The sequence below is a fragment of the Gopherus flavomarginatus genome, chromosome 2 (assembly GCF_025201925.1).
Source record: "Gopherus flavomarginatus isolate rGopFla2 chromosome 2, rGopFla2.mat.asm, whole genome shotgun sequence".
In the NCBI taxonomy this organism is placed as follows: domain Eukaryota; kingdom Metazoa; phylum Chordata; order Testudines; family Testudinidae; genus Gopherus; species Gopherus flavomarginatus.
Window position 1 is genome coordinate 115,168,084 of NC_066618.1, and position 16,977 is coordinate 115,185,060.

Sequence of the window (16,977 nt, forward strand, 5' to 3'; positions counted from 1 at the left end):
GCTTCACAGTCATGGGTTTTTTTTCCTGAGATGTAGCTGCCCAGAAAAAAAGGCTGAATAAGAAATGTAAAATGCAATCTATTTTAGAATGGTTTCCATTAAAAGACATCATGATAATGCAACATATACTGTTGTAAAAAGTAAAATTGTCTGGAAAGTTTGCTGCCTGAAGGCACTCAAACAGACAATGGAGCACTATTTCTTATTTAACAAGAAGCTTTTGGGAATTCACTAAATTGTTTTTACTGGTTTCTCTATCACAAAATAGCTCTTCAGCACCAAATCACATCATCAAGTTCTAATATGCAGTAGGAAAAATTACTGCTGCCAACTAAAGCTGAATGAAGCCCAACTAATTAATGCAAATATTTCTACTAAATCTTTCCATATATCTGTGAATGTGATTCAGGTTACAAATGCGTCACCTGCTCAAAACTTCACACGTTTATTTAGAAGAATCCCATCCATGTTTTGTTTTTCTTACAGATAGTGGCAAAATGGCTTGGAAAAATCTGATATTTTAAAATTGAATACACCACTGGCATGCACGATTCCAGTCTCACACTAGTGAACATCAGTTATAACTCTAGCCAAGTGAGTTAAGTTAGAGGTGTCAACAAGATCAGAATCAAGCCCTGTGTATTAATCTGGAACTTTCCTCTTTGGTGTTAGAGTTGTGTGAGCGACTGACCTGTAAGTCTTTCCAAAGCATCAAATCCATGTTTCAGTGCAATGATATCAAGGAACGAAACAGTGCCATCTTCAAACCTATAGAAAAGGAGAGGGGAACAAATAAGCCCAGTAAACAAATCACATAGCTACTCTACACACATGATTTTAAATACATTTCATAACACTATTAGAAATCTTGTGAAACTAATTCACAGAGGAACGAGTTCTTCCCACAGGGATTCATCTCCCATTCCTGTACTATCCTGTGCTGTCAGAATATGGTCTTCGGACTAGATTTCCACATGGACTGTGCACCTCCGCCAGGGGAACAATACTCTCCTGCACGACCTTGAGTCTGAGGGCATAGGGGTATGGAGCACTATGCAACTGCTGAGTCCTCCCTGTAACTAGCTAGTCAGGAAGGGCTGGGGAAAAGTTGGAGCTCTGCCTCTTCCCTCCCCCCCCGCACCGATCCAACTAATACAAGTAATAAATTGCTTCACTTCCCCAGGGCAAGAAGGGGAAACAGTAACACGATTCCCCCCCTGCACTGCTCCTGGAAATGGAAAATAAGTCCACTCTAATATCACTTTTCATTAGAAATGGTAAGAAGATAGATTGGAACCTTCTGTTCTTCCACTCTCATAATGCTAGAACAAGGGCACATGAAATAAAATTGAAAGGTAACAAATACAAAACTGATAAAAGGAAACACTTTTTCAAACAACATGTAATTAGACAGTTGAACTCATTCCCCCAGAATGAAACTCAAGCCAAAATTTAGCATGATTCAAAAAGTAATTGGATAGTTACATGGATAAAAAGAATATTCAGAATTATAATAATTAATCGTAATAGCAAGAGGATTGGAAGGGAGATAAAACCTTATCCTTCAGGGTTTAAAATGATCTCTAATTATTAGGGATTAGGATGGGGGCAGATCATCCCCTGATCTGAGTTTCTTTGTCCCTTTCTCAGAAGCATTTGGCACTGGCCACTGACATAACAGTGGACTAGATGGAGCATGAGTCTGACCCCATATTGCAATTCCTGTGTAGCAAAGCATTATGCTGACTGAGCACACATACGCATGCACAACAAATGCCCTAGAGAACAGATTTTGGCTTTTTTGATATGACACAATCTTTTTTCAATATATGGAAAAAAATTGTCATTGCCACAGCCAAAGATAGAGTAAAAAAGGCACAGAAAGGTTAAAAAAATCAATCTGATCCAAACTATATGTCCTTTTTAAACAAACCAACAAATAAACAACCCTTAATAGAATGGCATAATAGGTCTCACGCTATCTCTTGAAACATTCAGGGGAATTTTCTCAGTTACCTTTTTCATTTTTCTATAATCATCAACTAATTCAAACAATATAAGTTACATTGTTAGCCATAAATATACATTAGATGTACTCTACACCACATTAATAGGTATTATGTGCATGATATTACTGTAACATTACATTACATGATATATATAGAAGTTGGGAAGTTATGTTAATGTATTATGCTCTTCCCACAATTTTGCTCACCCATGTCAAGTATCCCATAACACTTTGCAAAGCTGAAGTCAGACTAGAAAATAGGAAACTTGTCAAAGCAAGCTGTGTGAATACTTTGTACCAAGTACTGTTAGGGAGTACTTTCAGGGCTCATCAAAACTTTGAAGTATCCAAAACACGACATAGGAGAGTATGGAAAGATACCTTCACGGATGGTACCTGGAATATTATATTCAAACAAAGATGAGGAAGGTACAGAACATCTAGTTAAGGATCTGGTACACACTTGTGTGTTGGATTTTAGTGATGTGTAAAGAGTTTCGTAACCTATAAAATAAATAGTACTGTATATACTGCTAGTTGAAATGTGTAAGGTGAATACACTGTGAAAATCTGTTTCTCAGAAAGAGGATATGTATGTCTCCTTTTCATATTGTTCTTCTTCGTCATTAGACAATAAAACTGGCTACATTCAGTTATTTAGTCTCTAGAACACTTAAGAATGCGCAGTAAAACAAATTGCTATGCATTTTAACCAACAACTCTCATAGGAGAATGGACTGAAGGAGAACATATAATACTTCAAAAAGATGTTCACTTTCACATAAATGACTAATGCAAAGTTAGCAAATATTGTCTTGATGGTGAAATGCTCAATTGAGTAAAATAATTGTGTGGTTAAAAGAGGCCAGAGAATGGGGTAAATAATTACAGATCTAACAGGAATGGATAAGTGGTGGACTGCCTCAAGGAGAACAGATTAATAGATTTAAAAGCTAGAAGGCTAGTGTAATTAGGGCCCAAGCCTGCTTCCAGAGAAGCCAATGGAAAAACCTCTCTTGATTTCAATGGCAGCAGACACAACCCAATGCTATACATTAATGACTAGTAATTGGAGATCAGTTTATGCACATTTGCGGGTGATATGAAATGAGAGAATGCACCAATGCCTCAGAGGGGCAAGACTGGATCCAAAGGTGTAACACAAAGGCTCATTGGTGCCAAAGTGCAAAGGGTTCACTGTTCTTTATCAGCAACTTCTGTCTCAGACCTGACAAAATCACTACACCTAATACACTACTTTCATAGTATGTATCCATGAAGGCTAGTAAGTGAGGTCTATATGGAAAGCTTGTAACTCATCAATACACATAATCACTGTGAGATGTTTATATGGGAAATATTTAAGGGATAATGTATAGTGAAAACAATGCCTTATGGGTTTTGGAGTAAAAATGAGTCTCCAGGGAATCACATGTCTCAGTGATGGCCCATTCAAGTATGAGGAAGTTGTCACCCTCTCCTGTTTAGCCAGTGGTATAAAGCCAGGTTCAGTTGTCTACTCTTGCCCCATCCCACAACAGTCAATGACAAGCCATCAAAGACAAATGCAAGCAGTCAAAAACCTTGGAGGTAACAAGGAACTTTATAACAGATCACCCTATCTGTGAATTAAGATGAAAGACTGGTTAAGTATATCACAGGATGGAGAAAGACACTCTGCAGTCATTCACTGAGGAGACTCCTTGTTGAACAGCATGTTTCATGAACATTTGTATTTGATTCCTGGGAAGCCAGCCAGCTCTGCAACAGGCTGAACTTTGGGGGGGGGGAACCGACTTTATTAGCTAGGAAAGGTAACTACTGTATTAATAATTGTAGGTCCTAATTAACGTTATGGTTTTCTTTTGTATTGTAACCATGTTTCCATCACTTGCTCTTGTTTCTGGTGAAATCTCTATTTTATCTTAAATAAACTTTCTTTGGACTTATTGCAAATGCTCACAAGTGCTGTGTGTTAGCAGTGGTGAAAGGGAAAATTGTTCAGCTGGGATACACTGTTCCTTTGGGAGCAAAGGATCAGGGATTTCTGTGAGTAGCCAGTGTCAGGGGCTGGATATCACAGGGAAAATGCTTCAAGGGGAATGGGGAACCTTTTGTTAACCTGCAAGGCAAAGACCGGGCTGGTGTAGCCCAGAGGAAAGTGCTTGAGTGGCTGAAAGGCTGGTGGTGTTACGGAGCTGACACCCAGGAACCACAGGGAAGACTTCTCTCATTAGAGGCAGATGTAACAACATGGCTCAGTCCTGGGTGCCTTAAGAATCATCACAAAGGGCAATGGAAAAAATGAGGGTAGGGGCTGACAGTGGCTTGCAAACTGAATGTAGTAAAGGATTAAAGATGAAGATAAGTTTGGAAAATGGCTTATTGGGTTAGGTCCCACATAGTCCCAGATGACAGGTTATAGAAAAGCTTAGAGAGAGACTCGACAGAAATATACTATACTCAGCTCATTAGCTAGCCACTGTTAGGAAAGCAAACAAACCTCTGGGATTGTGTCAACAAAGAAACAGAGCAGAAATGCTGGCACCGTACTGAACAACAGAGCAAAAAAAACCTGGAGCACTGCACAATTCGAAGACTCTGGTACAGGAAGGGTAATGAAACATTTCAAAAGGTAACAAAGAGGGCCACAGAAAAGATAAAAAGCCTCAGGGGTCAGAACTGCAATAAGAGGCGAGGTTAAGAAAATTAGGGTTACAGTCATGAGAAAATAAGTGATTAAGCAAAGAGATGATTGCAGTATATCAAATTCTTATTAATATAAGATATGTGAAAGTCACAATACTATTTAAGAGAACAAAAGTTCCATTCAGTCAGTGGATCTGAACTTAGGAATCACTTCCTTTTTAATGCAAACAAGCCGTAATTTTTTTAAAGAATTGCTATACTGGTAATATAATTAAGAAAATAGCATACACAAACTGCATTGTCACGAACTATATTATTACTTATTATTTCCATTTGCATCTATTGTAGCCTCCATCACAAGCACAGAAAATAACTATAAATTTATAAATCTCTGTCTATATAGTTGTGCCCCCCACCAACAGTCTCTGAGCCAAGGACTCACCACCAAGCTTCTGCCACTGACCAGAAGAATACATAGATTCATAGACTTAAGGTCAGAAGGGACCATTATGGTCATCTAGTCTGACCTAATGCACAATGCAGGCCACAGAATCTCACCCATCCACTCCTGTAACAAACCCCTAACCTATGTCTGAGTTACTGAAGTCCTCAAATCATGGTTTAAAGACCTCAAGGTGCAGAGAATCCTCTAGCAAGTGACCCATGCCCCATCTAAGGACTATTACATTTTCAGCTGATTGCAAAGGTTACCTAGTCACTACTGAGATGGACCCATTACAAATATGGTATATTAGATTTAACTTCCAAAGAGGCAGGCTTCCAGATACATTTGTAGATATAGCTTACTTTTTGCAAATACCCATTTTGTATTTTATATGTTTATATCCACCCCACCCAAAGTCTAGTTATGCTATACTTTGTTTATCATTTTAGACCCTTTGCTGAAGTCAGAACAATTCTTCCATTATTCCTAGAATTTGTATATTTAACCTTCTCTTCAAGCGATTTTCATGCACATCTTCATGATTTACTAAACCCCAATACATGCTATTTCAGACAATCATGTAATCTCCCCACTATTCAGTTTCTGAACTGAACACTACTTCCAAACCCCTGTGCCCCTGGGAAATCTGTGGAATGCATATATAATTCTGTTTTTGTAATGAACAATGCCTTAAATGCCTTGGCAATTTTAATTAGTATTAAGCTAAACCATAGGGCTACAAGGGGTAGTTATCCATCTCTTGGGACATAGGGAGCGTTCTAACTGAATATTTAACAGCATTTTAGGGACAAGAGCAGAGAAACTCCTTGCATCACAATACATTTAGTTCAATGGCTACTTTTATGTTTGATGTAATTGATGCTTCAAATAACTTGTTTCCCATTCAACTGTAGTTCCACTGCTAGAATAATTAGCTTAATCTGATCTTCATTTGAAAGCTGATCCAATAGTCATTTCCTGAAGTATCAGAGAGTTCTCACAGCAGACAACATAGGTGCATTTCAGACTACAAAGGACATCTCTTCAGAATTTCAACAACACACTACAGACTAGTTCCCTTATCTATTTTTACTACAACTGCGCCCACATAATTGCAGCCTGGATCAGCTGCTTAATTACATATGTTTAGAAAACCTATATCATCTTATATTAACCAGTTATCTAACTGGTTAAAAACAGTTAACTGCATACTGGGAAATAGATAAAGCAACCTGAATACATCACAGGGTTATAAAGATGATCCTCTGAAAGGAGTTGCTGCACTTCTCAGAAGTCTGTGTTCCACAATTGGGCCCCCACCCCCAGGGCCGGCACTACCATTTAAGCGACCTACGCAGTTGCCTAGGGCATCAGGATTTGCGAGGACGGCATTTTGCTGCCCTCGGCGGCGGTGGGTCCTTCTGCACTCCGGGTCTTCGGCGGCAATTCTGCGGCGGGTCCTTCACTCGCTCCGGGACCCATCGCCGAAGTGCTCCGAAGACCAGGAGCGCGGAAGGACCCCCCCCACCGCAGAATTGCCGCCAATGACTGGGAGCATGGAAGAACCCTCGCCTAGGGCGCCAAAAACCCTGGCGCTGCTCCTGCCCACCCCACGGACTTACATTCTGGAAGTTGGAAGTTTGGAAAATCCCAGATGCAATGAAAGATCAGCTCATGAAATCAGTTATAGCAGAGGTTGGGGACTTGCAAATGAATGAGTTGTTTAAGCCGTTTGCACTTTATTACTCTGCCCCCCATATATAATATCTTAACTATTTTGCAATCTATTTCTTTGACTTTTAGGACTAACTGAGGACCTTACTATTCTATTGAAATAGCTTTAGTGTAAATTGTCATGTCAATATATCTAGAGCCTGGGACAGGTGCAGGAAACAGATCTAAACATATAATTTTCTTCACATATTGTAAATGACAAATCGTTTAAGTATTAGCCCTAAGGAAACTGAAGTCACATTTATGTATATATAAGCATCTGCAAAAGCATTCACTTGGTTGGCAGCCTGGAAAAGTCCAGAGGTTCAAGATGCTGCTGGACTGTACTTGGTTTTCATCGTCCAGTTTCATTCTTTTATCTTCCCTTTGAAGGAAAAGCCTGCACAACTGGCCAGCACTCTCACACTACATTAGTAATGCACATGGTCAAAAAAATCCAACTCTTTCTGTATGGTTTTGCAGAGTCAATACAAGAGAATACAAATAGCAGAAATTTAATTATGGACCAAACTGAGCTCTCATTTATATATGTATATATCCAGAATAACTCCATTTAAGTCAAATGAACAGAAGTTGTCCCTTGTCTCTAAAGCAAGGGAAAGCGAATCTGAATATACAGAGAAAGCAGATTTCTTGAATAAGCTGCTTTTTTTCCCCATAGTCCCTTCTCAGAATAGAACTGCACTTTGAAGTGAGATATTGCAGAAGTTCCTTTCATCTATTCAATTCATTTATTTTCATCTAATTAAAAAAGCATGACAATATAAGAAATGACTGACATACATATTTAAAAGTAGCTCATTCATAACTTATTTTCACCTTTTAGATCTGTTCTGTATTACCTATATTTGAAACAAAATACCTTGATAAAAATGTTATTTTTTATGTTTTGTAGAAATACAACTGTTTAGTTTATTCTAAACTGCCATGTAGTGGAACTAACCTGGAGCTGAGGGCTTGAAATGCTGAAAGTATGACCTCAGGAACAAACTACTTTCAATCATATACAAGCTTTAATGTTATGGTAAACGCAATCTCTAAAATTATCAGGGGAATGGAATTTAATTGATTCACTGCTTGTTCACAACATCAACACTCACCACTGGCAAAATAAGCTATATTTTTTCTCTCTCTCTTTAATCTAAACATATAACTACTGACCGCTTAAATGAATAGGGCCCAATTCTGCTTTTAGATAGGCTTACAAACTCCAATTGTGCTAGGTTTCTGAGCCATCTTATAATTATAATTGGGACTCTCCACTGGAGACTGACTTACCATACCACATGCTGCTGATTTAGTGCATCTCCCAGTTAGTTTGGAGTTGTGTCTCTAGAGCCAGTGCCACGCACTTTTGGTGCCATACCACCTACCTGCAGTCTCATTGTTATTAGTCACTTCTGAAAACAGTGGCCAGGGTCCATGGTAATATTAATCACTTTTGAAAATCATGTGTGTACTCCTAGGCTCATTAAAGTCAATGGCAAAACTCTGCATTAATTTTAATGCATCCAGGATTTCACCCCTTGGCTTCTGATCCTGCCCACTGTCTGAGGCCAATGGTAGCTTGCCACTGATATCACTGGGAGCAGGATCAGATCCACGGATCTCAAAAATTATTTTTACACGTACATAACTTCATTATCATTTGAATATACCTGCCTCACAATTATTTCCACATTCCTATACCATAGATGCCACCTGTGCAAATAAAAATCAAATTTAGAGGTGGCCCATTATAAAGGATGTGCATGCTATGGTTAATGTATCCTTATACAGTAATCTGAGTTTCCTGTAATTGCCTACACAATGGCGTGCTTCAATGAGCCAAGAATTTGAATCACAGCAGGACTGTAATACATTATAGACTTCTAAATAAGACACCTTTCTAACCATTTCAGCAACTAATTTTTACCTCAGTTAGAGATACATTACACATTCATGAGTGATGACTGTTTCTAATGCAATGAGATTAATATGCTTACCCAGTGCTTGAATGACTACCATTCATGGGGTAGAAAACAGAATGAATCAATCAATTTTTATTTCTCAGATACTGCCGTGCCACAGGGGGGACTGCCTCTTGGATTGGATCTGCTTTGGTGAACTTCTAATTGCTAACCTTATTCACCATTTACAGGTGTAAAAATTGTCCCTCTTTGTGTAAGAAAAAAAAGTCTTTGAATTGTTACTCAAATCAATCTGAATGACACATTATAGATTATCAGGCCCTCTCAATCTGTGAACAAGAGTGATGCTTCCGAGCACTAGATATTACATGCTGCATTTCAATAAGTTTCAGCTAGATGCCCATTTTTAATAAACTATTAAAATTCTTGCACGACTACAATTTTTCAGCTGGTAGTCTACAATATTATTTTTAAAAGAAATGACAAACAGAACTTCTCTTACCACCATTTAAACCATACAGTGTGTTACACTGCCATTCAAACAAAAGATCATTTGCATCCAGAGGATAAAAAATTCTCCACAATGTGGACTCTACAAGGTCACTGAAGATTAAAAAAAAATTTTTTTCCCTAGTGAGAAGTTCCAGAAGTTACAAAAATCTTTGTACTACTACAGTCATTGATAAAAGATGTCCTTCCAAATTCATAAATTGTACCAGTAAGACTGTATTTGTTGACAAAAAGATTAACATTCATCTTCCCCTTAAAGATTCCATACTGCATAGGAATATTTCTTTAAGAAATATAGTGTATTAAAAAATGCGCAAAGACATCAGACTTGCTGGCTAACAGATGCATGTGTTATGCTATATTATTCTTTAAGATAAAAGTATAGTTTACATAATCCTGTTTCAAGTCTAGTTTAAAGAAACTCCAAAACCGTAAGGGCCAATTTCTGCCCTGGGATATGCACTGGCAATAACAGCTGTCCTTGAAGTCAATGGTCACTTCATGTGTACATTTTGAAACAGAATTATCCCATAGCGTTTTTAAGGGTGTGGTAGTTACATGTAGAAGTTTGCAGACTCTGGTAAGTTTTTTTAAAAAAATCATTGTTGTATGAATTTGGCATTCCAGACAGAATGAGACTACATAGAGTGGGTGGAACTTGACCCTGGGCAAATGTATCACTGGCACAAGCATGTACAATGCTATTGAAGTCAGAGTTGCATAGGCCTATGCCAGTGGCGAATTTGGCCTGTTGTGTGGCCAGGTACTTTGCAAGCTTTCCCACAAAGTTACATCAATGCACCTCAGTCTGAACCTCCACCTTGTCCCGTTTGTAGTGGGACAGCTGCCTTCCACTCTGCAGCCCCCTGCTTCCATTTCCCACTCTTAAGTTCCCCTGACACAGACTCCACACACCCTTTTCTGTGGTCAAAATACCCCTCCTTGAGGTCTGGGTTTATTCACAGAAAATAACTCAAAATACAATGCATAGTTGCAAAGTCTAAGTTCAACTAACGAACATTTCTCTTGCTACTCCCAGGCCTCTCTGCCTAGAGAGCTCTTGCACTCTTTCCGGTGCTAGGTCAGAGCTTCTCCTGCTTCAGAAGGCAACTCCAAGCCCTTTCTGGCTGGAGTCTCAGGGCTTGGCTACATTTGTGAGTTACAACTCAATAAAGGAGCCCTGGGCACACTAGCTCAGCACCCGTCCACACTGGCAAGGCACTAGAGTGCTCTGACTCTGCAGCTACAGGTCTCCTGGTACCCCACCTCTGCAAGTAGGATAACGTTTGCTGCACCCCTGCTGGAGCACCGCAGAGCTAGTGTGAACAAGGTGTTGCATTACCGCGCTCTGATCAGCCTCCAGAAACATCCCATAATCCCCTTAAGTCAAGTGGCCACTTTTCCCATTGTTTGGAACTTGCTGTAGGAATGCGGACATGCTGTTTGAAAGCTTCGTTTCTGACAGCCGGCTGCTTACCTGCTCTGAGACAGATTACTGTCGAATGCTGTGTGTGAGAGAGAGAGGCAGGGAGGGGAGGGGGAAGTCTGCTGCTGTCTGAACTTGCAAGACAGCATGCTGGCATGCTCTCAGCCTCCCAAAAACCCACTGTCTCTCCCCCTACATGCACACAACACACTCCCTGTCACACTCCACCCCACTCCCATTTGAAAAGCACGATGCAGTCGCATACTGGGATAGCTGCCCATAACGCACCACTCCCAATGCCACTGCAAGTGCCACAAATATAGCCATGCCACTGCGAAAGCAGCTATCAGCGTGAACAGACTACAGCGCTTTCCCTACTTCGCTTTCCAAAGATGGGTTTAACTCACAGCACTCTACATCTGCAAGTGTAACCATGCCCTTAGGTCTGATCTACACTGAAAAGTTACATCGGCATAGCTAGATCTCTCAGGGGCATGAAAAATCCACAACCCTGAGAGATGTAGCTAAGCCAAGCTAAACTCCAGTGTAGACAGAGCTAGGTCAATGGGAGAGTTCTTCCATCAACCCAGCTACTGTCCTTCAGGCAGGGGATTAACTACAACAATGGGAGAACCCCTCCTGTTACTGTTGTGTCTACACTGAAGAGTTGCAGCCGTGCCGCTGTAGCATTTTAAGTGGAGACGTAGCCTGAGTCCCAAATCCCAGGATTCTGCTGGAGCCTGCTCACTCCTAACCAGTCTCTACTCTCCATGAGCATCCCCTCATCGTTACTGCAACTTCCAGTTGCTCGTTACAGGGAACTCACCTGATCCCTCTCAGATGGGATCTGAGTTACTACATACAAAAAATTCTTTCCTGGGTGTCTGGCTGGTGAGTCTTGCCCACATGCTCAGGGTTTAGCTAATTGCCATATTTGGGGTTGGGAAGGAATTTTCCTCCAGAACAGACTGGCAGAAGCCCTGAGGGATTTTCACCTTCCTCTGCAGCATGGGGCACAGGTCACTTGCTGGAAGATTCTCTGCAGCCTGAAGTATTTCATAGAATCATAGATTATTAGGGTTGGTAGGGATCTCAAGAGGTCATCTAGTCCAACCCCCTGCTCAAAGCAGGGCCAATACCCAAATGGCCCCCTCAAGGATTGAACTCACAACCCTGGGTTTAGCAGGCCAATGCGCAAACCACTGATCTGAGGACTTCAATGGCTCAGACACAGGTTTGATACAGGAGTGGGTGTGTGAGATTCTGTGGCCTGCATTGTGCAGGAGGTCAGACTAGATGATCATAATGGTTCCTTCTGACCTTAAGGTCTATGAGATGGCGCTCATTCTGTCATCAGGGTTTGCTTAGCCACAGATTCTCCAGTCCAGTGGGTGACACACACTATTACATGAGTTTTGAACTTTCCAGGGAAGAAACTTGTCAACTGTGGTCCTGTGATATAGACAAAGGGCCATTAAATACTGAGCTGGAGGAAGACATTGTCGCCTAGAGGACTGGATGCATAGGGTTGGGAATCAGGACTGGCTCAGCTCTGATGCTGGCTCTTATCACTGTGTGTTCTTGGGCAGGTAGCTTCACCTTTGTACTTCAGTTTCCCCATCTATAAAAAGGGAGTACCAGCACCTGCCTATCTTCTGCATAGTGATGCTGTGGTGATCAAATAGTTAGTGCTGGGACAATGATTTGAACACGTAAACTGCTAAATAAGTTCTAAATATAACTGCAGTTCTTACACAAAGTTTAATAACACTGTCTGTCCTCAAAGACAGAAAACACAAAAATTCTAATATTTCTTAGTATTCTCAACACGTCTAACATGACCTTTTACTTCTGCAGTATAAGCACACAATATTCCATACAGGGCTATTCAAAGTAGAAGTCTTTGTTCTGCTTTAAAATTGATGAACACGCTTTCATTAGAACTGAGCAAATACGCAAGATAGTACTCACCAACACTTTTCACGTTTCAAACAGTGGTTTCCTTTGATCATATGCGTGTCCTTGTTAATTGGCTGTTTATAAAGAGATTTGTGAACAAGTTTATCACATCATATTTGGGAAATGGCTGTTCTACATACAAATTCCTGCTGTGCAGATTGTAATTCCCTTGTAGTTCCTTACACCATGAGTTATCCTGTTGAAGTCAGTGGGAATACTTGTTAAGTAAGATACTACTCAGTACGAGTAAGGGTCTCACAATCTGTTTCTATATTTCCTGTGAACATGGTATGCAGACTAACAAGAATATTTTGATGTTTGCTGTTTGTTATTCTATTTAAAAGGTTGCAATCCTATCAGGGAGCATATATGATACCATGTGAATCTGGTGTCCAGTCAAGGCCACAAATAATAAATAATAGTCAAAGTGAACAGCTGGCAAAACAAACTACAGGCTGAAATTTGTTTGCATAGACTGTTCATTGATCAATATGAATAATGAATAAATTAATAAAAATCAAAGTCAGTGTATATATAATATGCAAAGATAAAAAAGGAAGGCATTCATGAGATAGATTATTCACAGAGAATAATCTGTCCAGCCCTAATCATCTGTCCATATTGAGCAGCAAATTGATTTGCTTATTGTCTCATGAAGACAGAGTTGTAATCTTTAACTCAACTAAATGGGCACATTTGGGGATAGAAATTAACTTTTTAATGAACCGCTAAAGACAAATAAGTTTAAAATTAGGCAGACCAGCATTCAATAAGAATTTATCCTGGCAAACCGTAACATGGAAATACAACTGTATAACCATGTGCAGCAGTTACCTCAGGTCACTGAGCTGAGTCATGTTAGTTGCAAGTGATCCCTGGATAATAAAGAAAAATCCTGTTAGTTTTTCCAGCTGTGTGGGATCAGTGCAACAGAAAGTTCTGAGGAGGTACACAGAAGCTATGGACTCACACTAATCTTGGTTCCAGAAAAGATACAAATGTATGCAATTCTGGACAACTTATAATTGCCATTTCCATTAGTGTCAGGATGAAGAAGTGGTCTGGTCTCATTCATCAGAAAGCTTTTCTCCCATATTCCTATCAACTCTTTAAGGTCCTGATTTTAAGTGGCATTTAATACCCACAGCTCCAACTGAAGTTATTGGGAATTGTGGGTGCTCAGATCTTCTAAAAATCAGGCCCTCCACTAACAAAATATTTAGGGTGAAATCATTCCATACTGAGCCATGGGACAAGAGGACACTCCCATGCACACATTTGCCCTTCCCAAACCACAACTTCACATTTAATGGAATGAAACTGAAAGGAGATGTAAGCAGGGATGCAGAGAGGTTTTTGGGGGCCCAGGGAAAAATATGAAACTGAGCCCCCTCCCATCCTGAAACTGAGGCATGGGGTGGGGATGGGAGTTGGAGAGTGAGCCTACCCCCACTCATCCCACAATGGTGGCTCCTGTCCTGTGGGGCTGGGCCCGGCTCCCTGCTCTGGGCACTGCAACTTGGGAAATATAGTTGCAATGCCATTCAGGTTTGGCCTTGCTGCCCCTCTGTCATCAGCAGCAATTTAAGTGATGCTGTAGCCCCGTGTACCAGGTCACAAGGCCACTCACTCAAACTCCATATGTTTATGAGCTCTTGAAAAACTGTCCCTTTTGGTCATCTCCCCCACAATTCAGCCCTGGGCATAAGCAGGAAACAAAGGACAAAGCAGAGAAGGTTAAAGCAATGACAAAAATGGGGGGGTTGGGGGGGAAATTAGTGGAAAGGGGGGGGAGTTGGAGACGAAGACAGTGTCCTCCCCCACACTTTCTTACTTTTTTCATCTGAAAAAGAAAAAGTTGGTCAAAAGTTACTTTCACTTACATTTTAAATATTTTTAAAAAATGCTGATGAGGAAGAACTAACAAGAGACTGAGTATAATCCTGCAGGATCTGAGCATGCCCTGAAAGTTGAATTCCCTAGAAGTTTAGGTTGCTTAGCACCTCAGAGGATCGGGCCATATATGAATTAATTTGGTGAACATTCAAGGCCAAATCCTTGGCAGCTGTAAACTGATGGAGCTCTACTGAAGTCAGTGATTAGCTGAAATTCTGACCCTCAATGTTCAGCATAGCAGTAATAATGATAAATTGTACTTATCACCTTTCATTTCTAGATTGACTCAAGGCAACGCACAATTAAAAGACTATTTTCTTTCCTAGAAATAGAAATGAGAATTGAGAGTATGTCATACTTAGAAGCCAGCATTTATATGCCAGTTATGTAGTTAGCATCAAGAATACAACGTTATCAATATTTCCTACCAGCCATTTACTGTTCTTTCCTTCTGATCAGAATATGTACATATGTGGAAGTGTCTGCAGTCAGTGGTTTATGTTAACTATAAAGAACCATTAAGGGGTAAATGCGAGGCTGATAAATTATATTTAATGTACAATATACACAAATGTCAACTTAGGTATCAAAACAAGTTGGCAGTGTGATGTGACTGGCATTACTAAATCACAGTTATAAAGCTGCTTGGATCCAGAATAAAATCTGATTAGCTAGTTTGCATTTTGAGACCTTTGCGGTGATAATAAAATTGTCACAGCAAGTTGAAAAGGGAGACAAATACAAGTAATGCTTCTGTGCATAGTTCTCATCTAATGATGACATCCTAAGAAACATGTTGGTTGCCATATGCACGACACACTTCAGAGACAGGGGTGCTTGGACATAACTTACCGAGAGGCGATTGTATGAGAAATCATTTTCCGTTTCCCCTCTTGCGTGATGAAACACAAACAATAAGATGTGGTACATCGGTTCAATAACATTCAGGCAATAAACTGCTTTATTGCAAAACTGGGTTTAATTCTAAACAAAGTAATAAATTTACAGTTTCGGACTGAAGAATCAGTATAATAGTTGGGATTTTTATGTTTCAATGTTATTAAGCCTCACAGTAGCCCTGTGAATAAAAGTAGTATTACTGTCCCACTTTACAGATTGGGAAGTGAGGCTGAGCTGTTAAGTAACTTTCCCAAGGTCCTAGCCAAACTGATTTGCAGAGCTGAGACTGGAACTCAGGAATACGTGATTCCCAGAGTCCCATATTCAAACAGAAGCAGATTTAACAAGCACTCTGAAATTTCCCCCTGCACTGGGGAATTCTTGAGCAGGACAGAGTTTAGGGTGGCCAACTTTCTAATGTCTGAAAATCAGACCCTCTTGCCTTACCTCTTCCCCAGTGCCCTTGCCCCGCCTCTTCCCTTGAGTGCCTGTCTCCCACTCACTCCTCTCCACCCAACTCCATCACTCACTGCTTTCCCCTCTAAACTCCAGTGCGAGCAGCCCCAAAGGACTTGCAAACTCCAGCTTCAGCAGGCTGCCTGGGAGTGTAGGTCAGAGGAGTGCTGTGGCCACATGGAAGCAACCAGGTAGTCTTGCTGGCAAGCTAGGACATGGCCCTCCTGCACAGCAGCCTCCCGCTCCCTCTGCACTGCCTGCCCAGCAGCCCTCATCTCTGCCTGCTCAAGCCTTCCCTGCCCTCAAGATGCCTGTGAGCGCAGCCAGAGGAAGCACTGGCTGCTAGGGCAGCATGCATTCCTTCCCTCCTGGGGAACGTTCTATGCCTGTTGGGAGCTCCTTATCCTGCTTGCCATGTCCTCCACTGCAGCCCTGCAAACCATTCTCCTCAAAAGGGCTGCCTGCAGCCCAAGTTGGTGCATGCACGCTGCCATGGGAGCCACCTAGGGTGACCAGACATCCCAATTTTATAAGTACAGTCCCAATATTCGGGGCTTTTTCTTATATAGGCTTCTATTATCCCCCACCCCATCCCGATTTTTCACACTTGCTATCCGGTCACCCTAGAGCCGCCACTTCAGGGCCAGGCTGCCACTTCTCCCTCCCAACCCACTGTAACCGGACTTCTAGTGTCCGGTCACTACATCCAACCGGACATCAGCAGATTCCCTTTTCGAACAGACTTTCCAGTCAAAAACTGGACACCTGGAAATCCTAACTGAGTTACAGTAGCAATTTCTACACCACCCCATTCTAGTCCTCACAGTGGTTGAGTAGAGGGGAAAGGGAATATGACCAGGATGTTACCAGGCACAGGTTGACTGCCCGAACAAACCCCGTGGGGGCTATGGCATGAGGGATCTGAACCAGTACACATCAGTGCAGAGGATTGGGAGGTCACAATGGTCACTTGTAGCCACTTTTGCATCCCTGCTCTGGGTCTTGGACTAAGCACAGTTTAACTAAAATGGAGCACTTGGCCCAATAGCTCAAGTATGATTGTTGTATATATTATTTTTCTCCC

At 41.0% G+C, this 16,977-nt stretch overlaps 1 protein-coding gene and 1 long non-coding RNA gene across 5 annotated transcripts in view; both read right to left on the minus strand.

The window, feature by feature from the left end:
• The window catches only part of MOCOS (molybdenum cofactor sulfurase), a 394,972-nt gene that overhangs the window by 169,235 nt on the left and 208,760 nt on the right, over positions 1-16,977 (minus strand). For all 4 annotated transcript variants that reach the window (XM_050937684.1, XM_050937687.1, XM_050937685.1 and 1 more), the window contains one exon: positions 692-768. In XM_050937684.1, the coding sequence (XP_050793641.1) occupies positions 692-768 (77 nt within the window). The remainder of the gene's footprint in view (positions 1-691; positions 769-16,977) is intronic.
• LOC127043774 (uncharacterized) lies at positions 12,652-14,333 on the minus strand. The gene is made up of 3 exons (XR_007772326.1): positions 14,272-14,333; positions 13,476-13,516; positions 12,652-12,715 (listed from the first exon to the last, which is right to left on the minus strand). It is a non-coding gene; the product is annotated as an uncharacterized LOC127043774 (long non-coding RNA).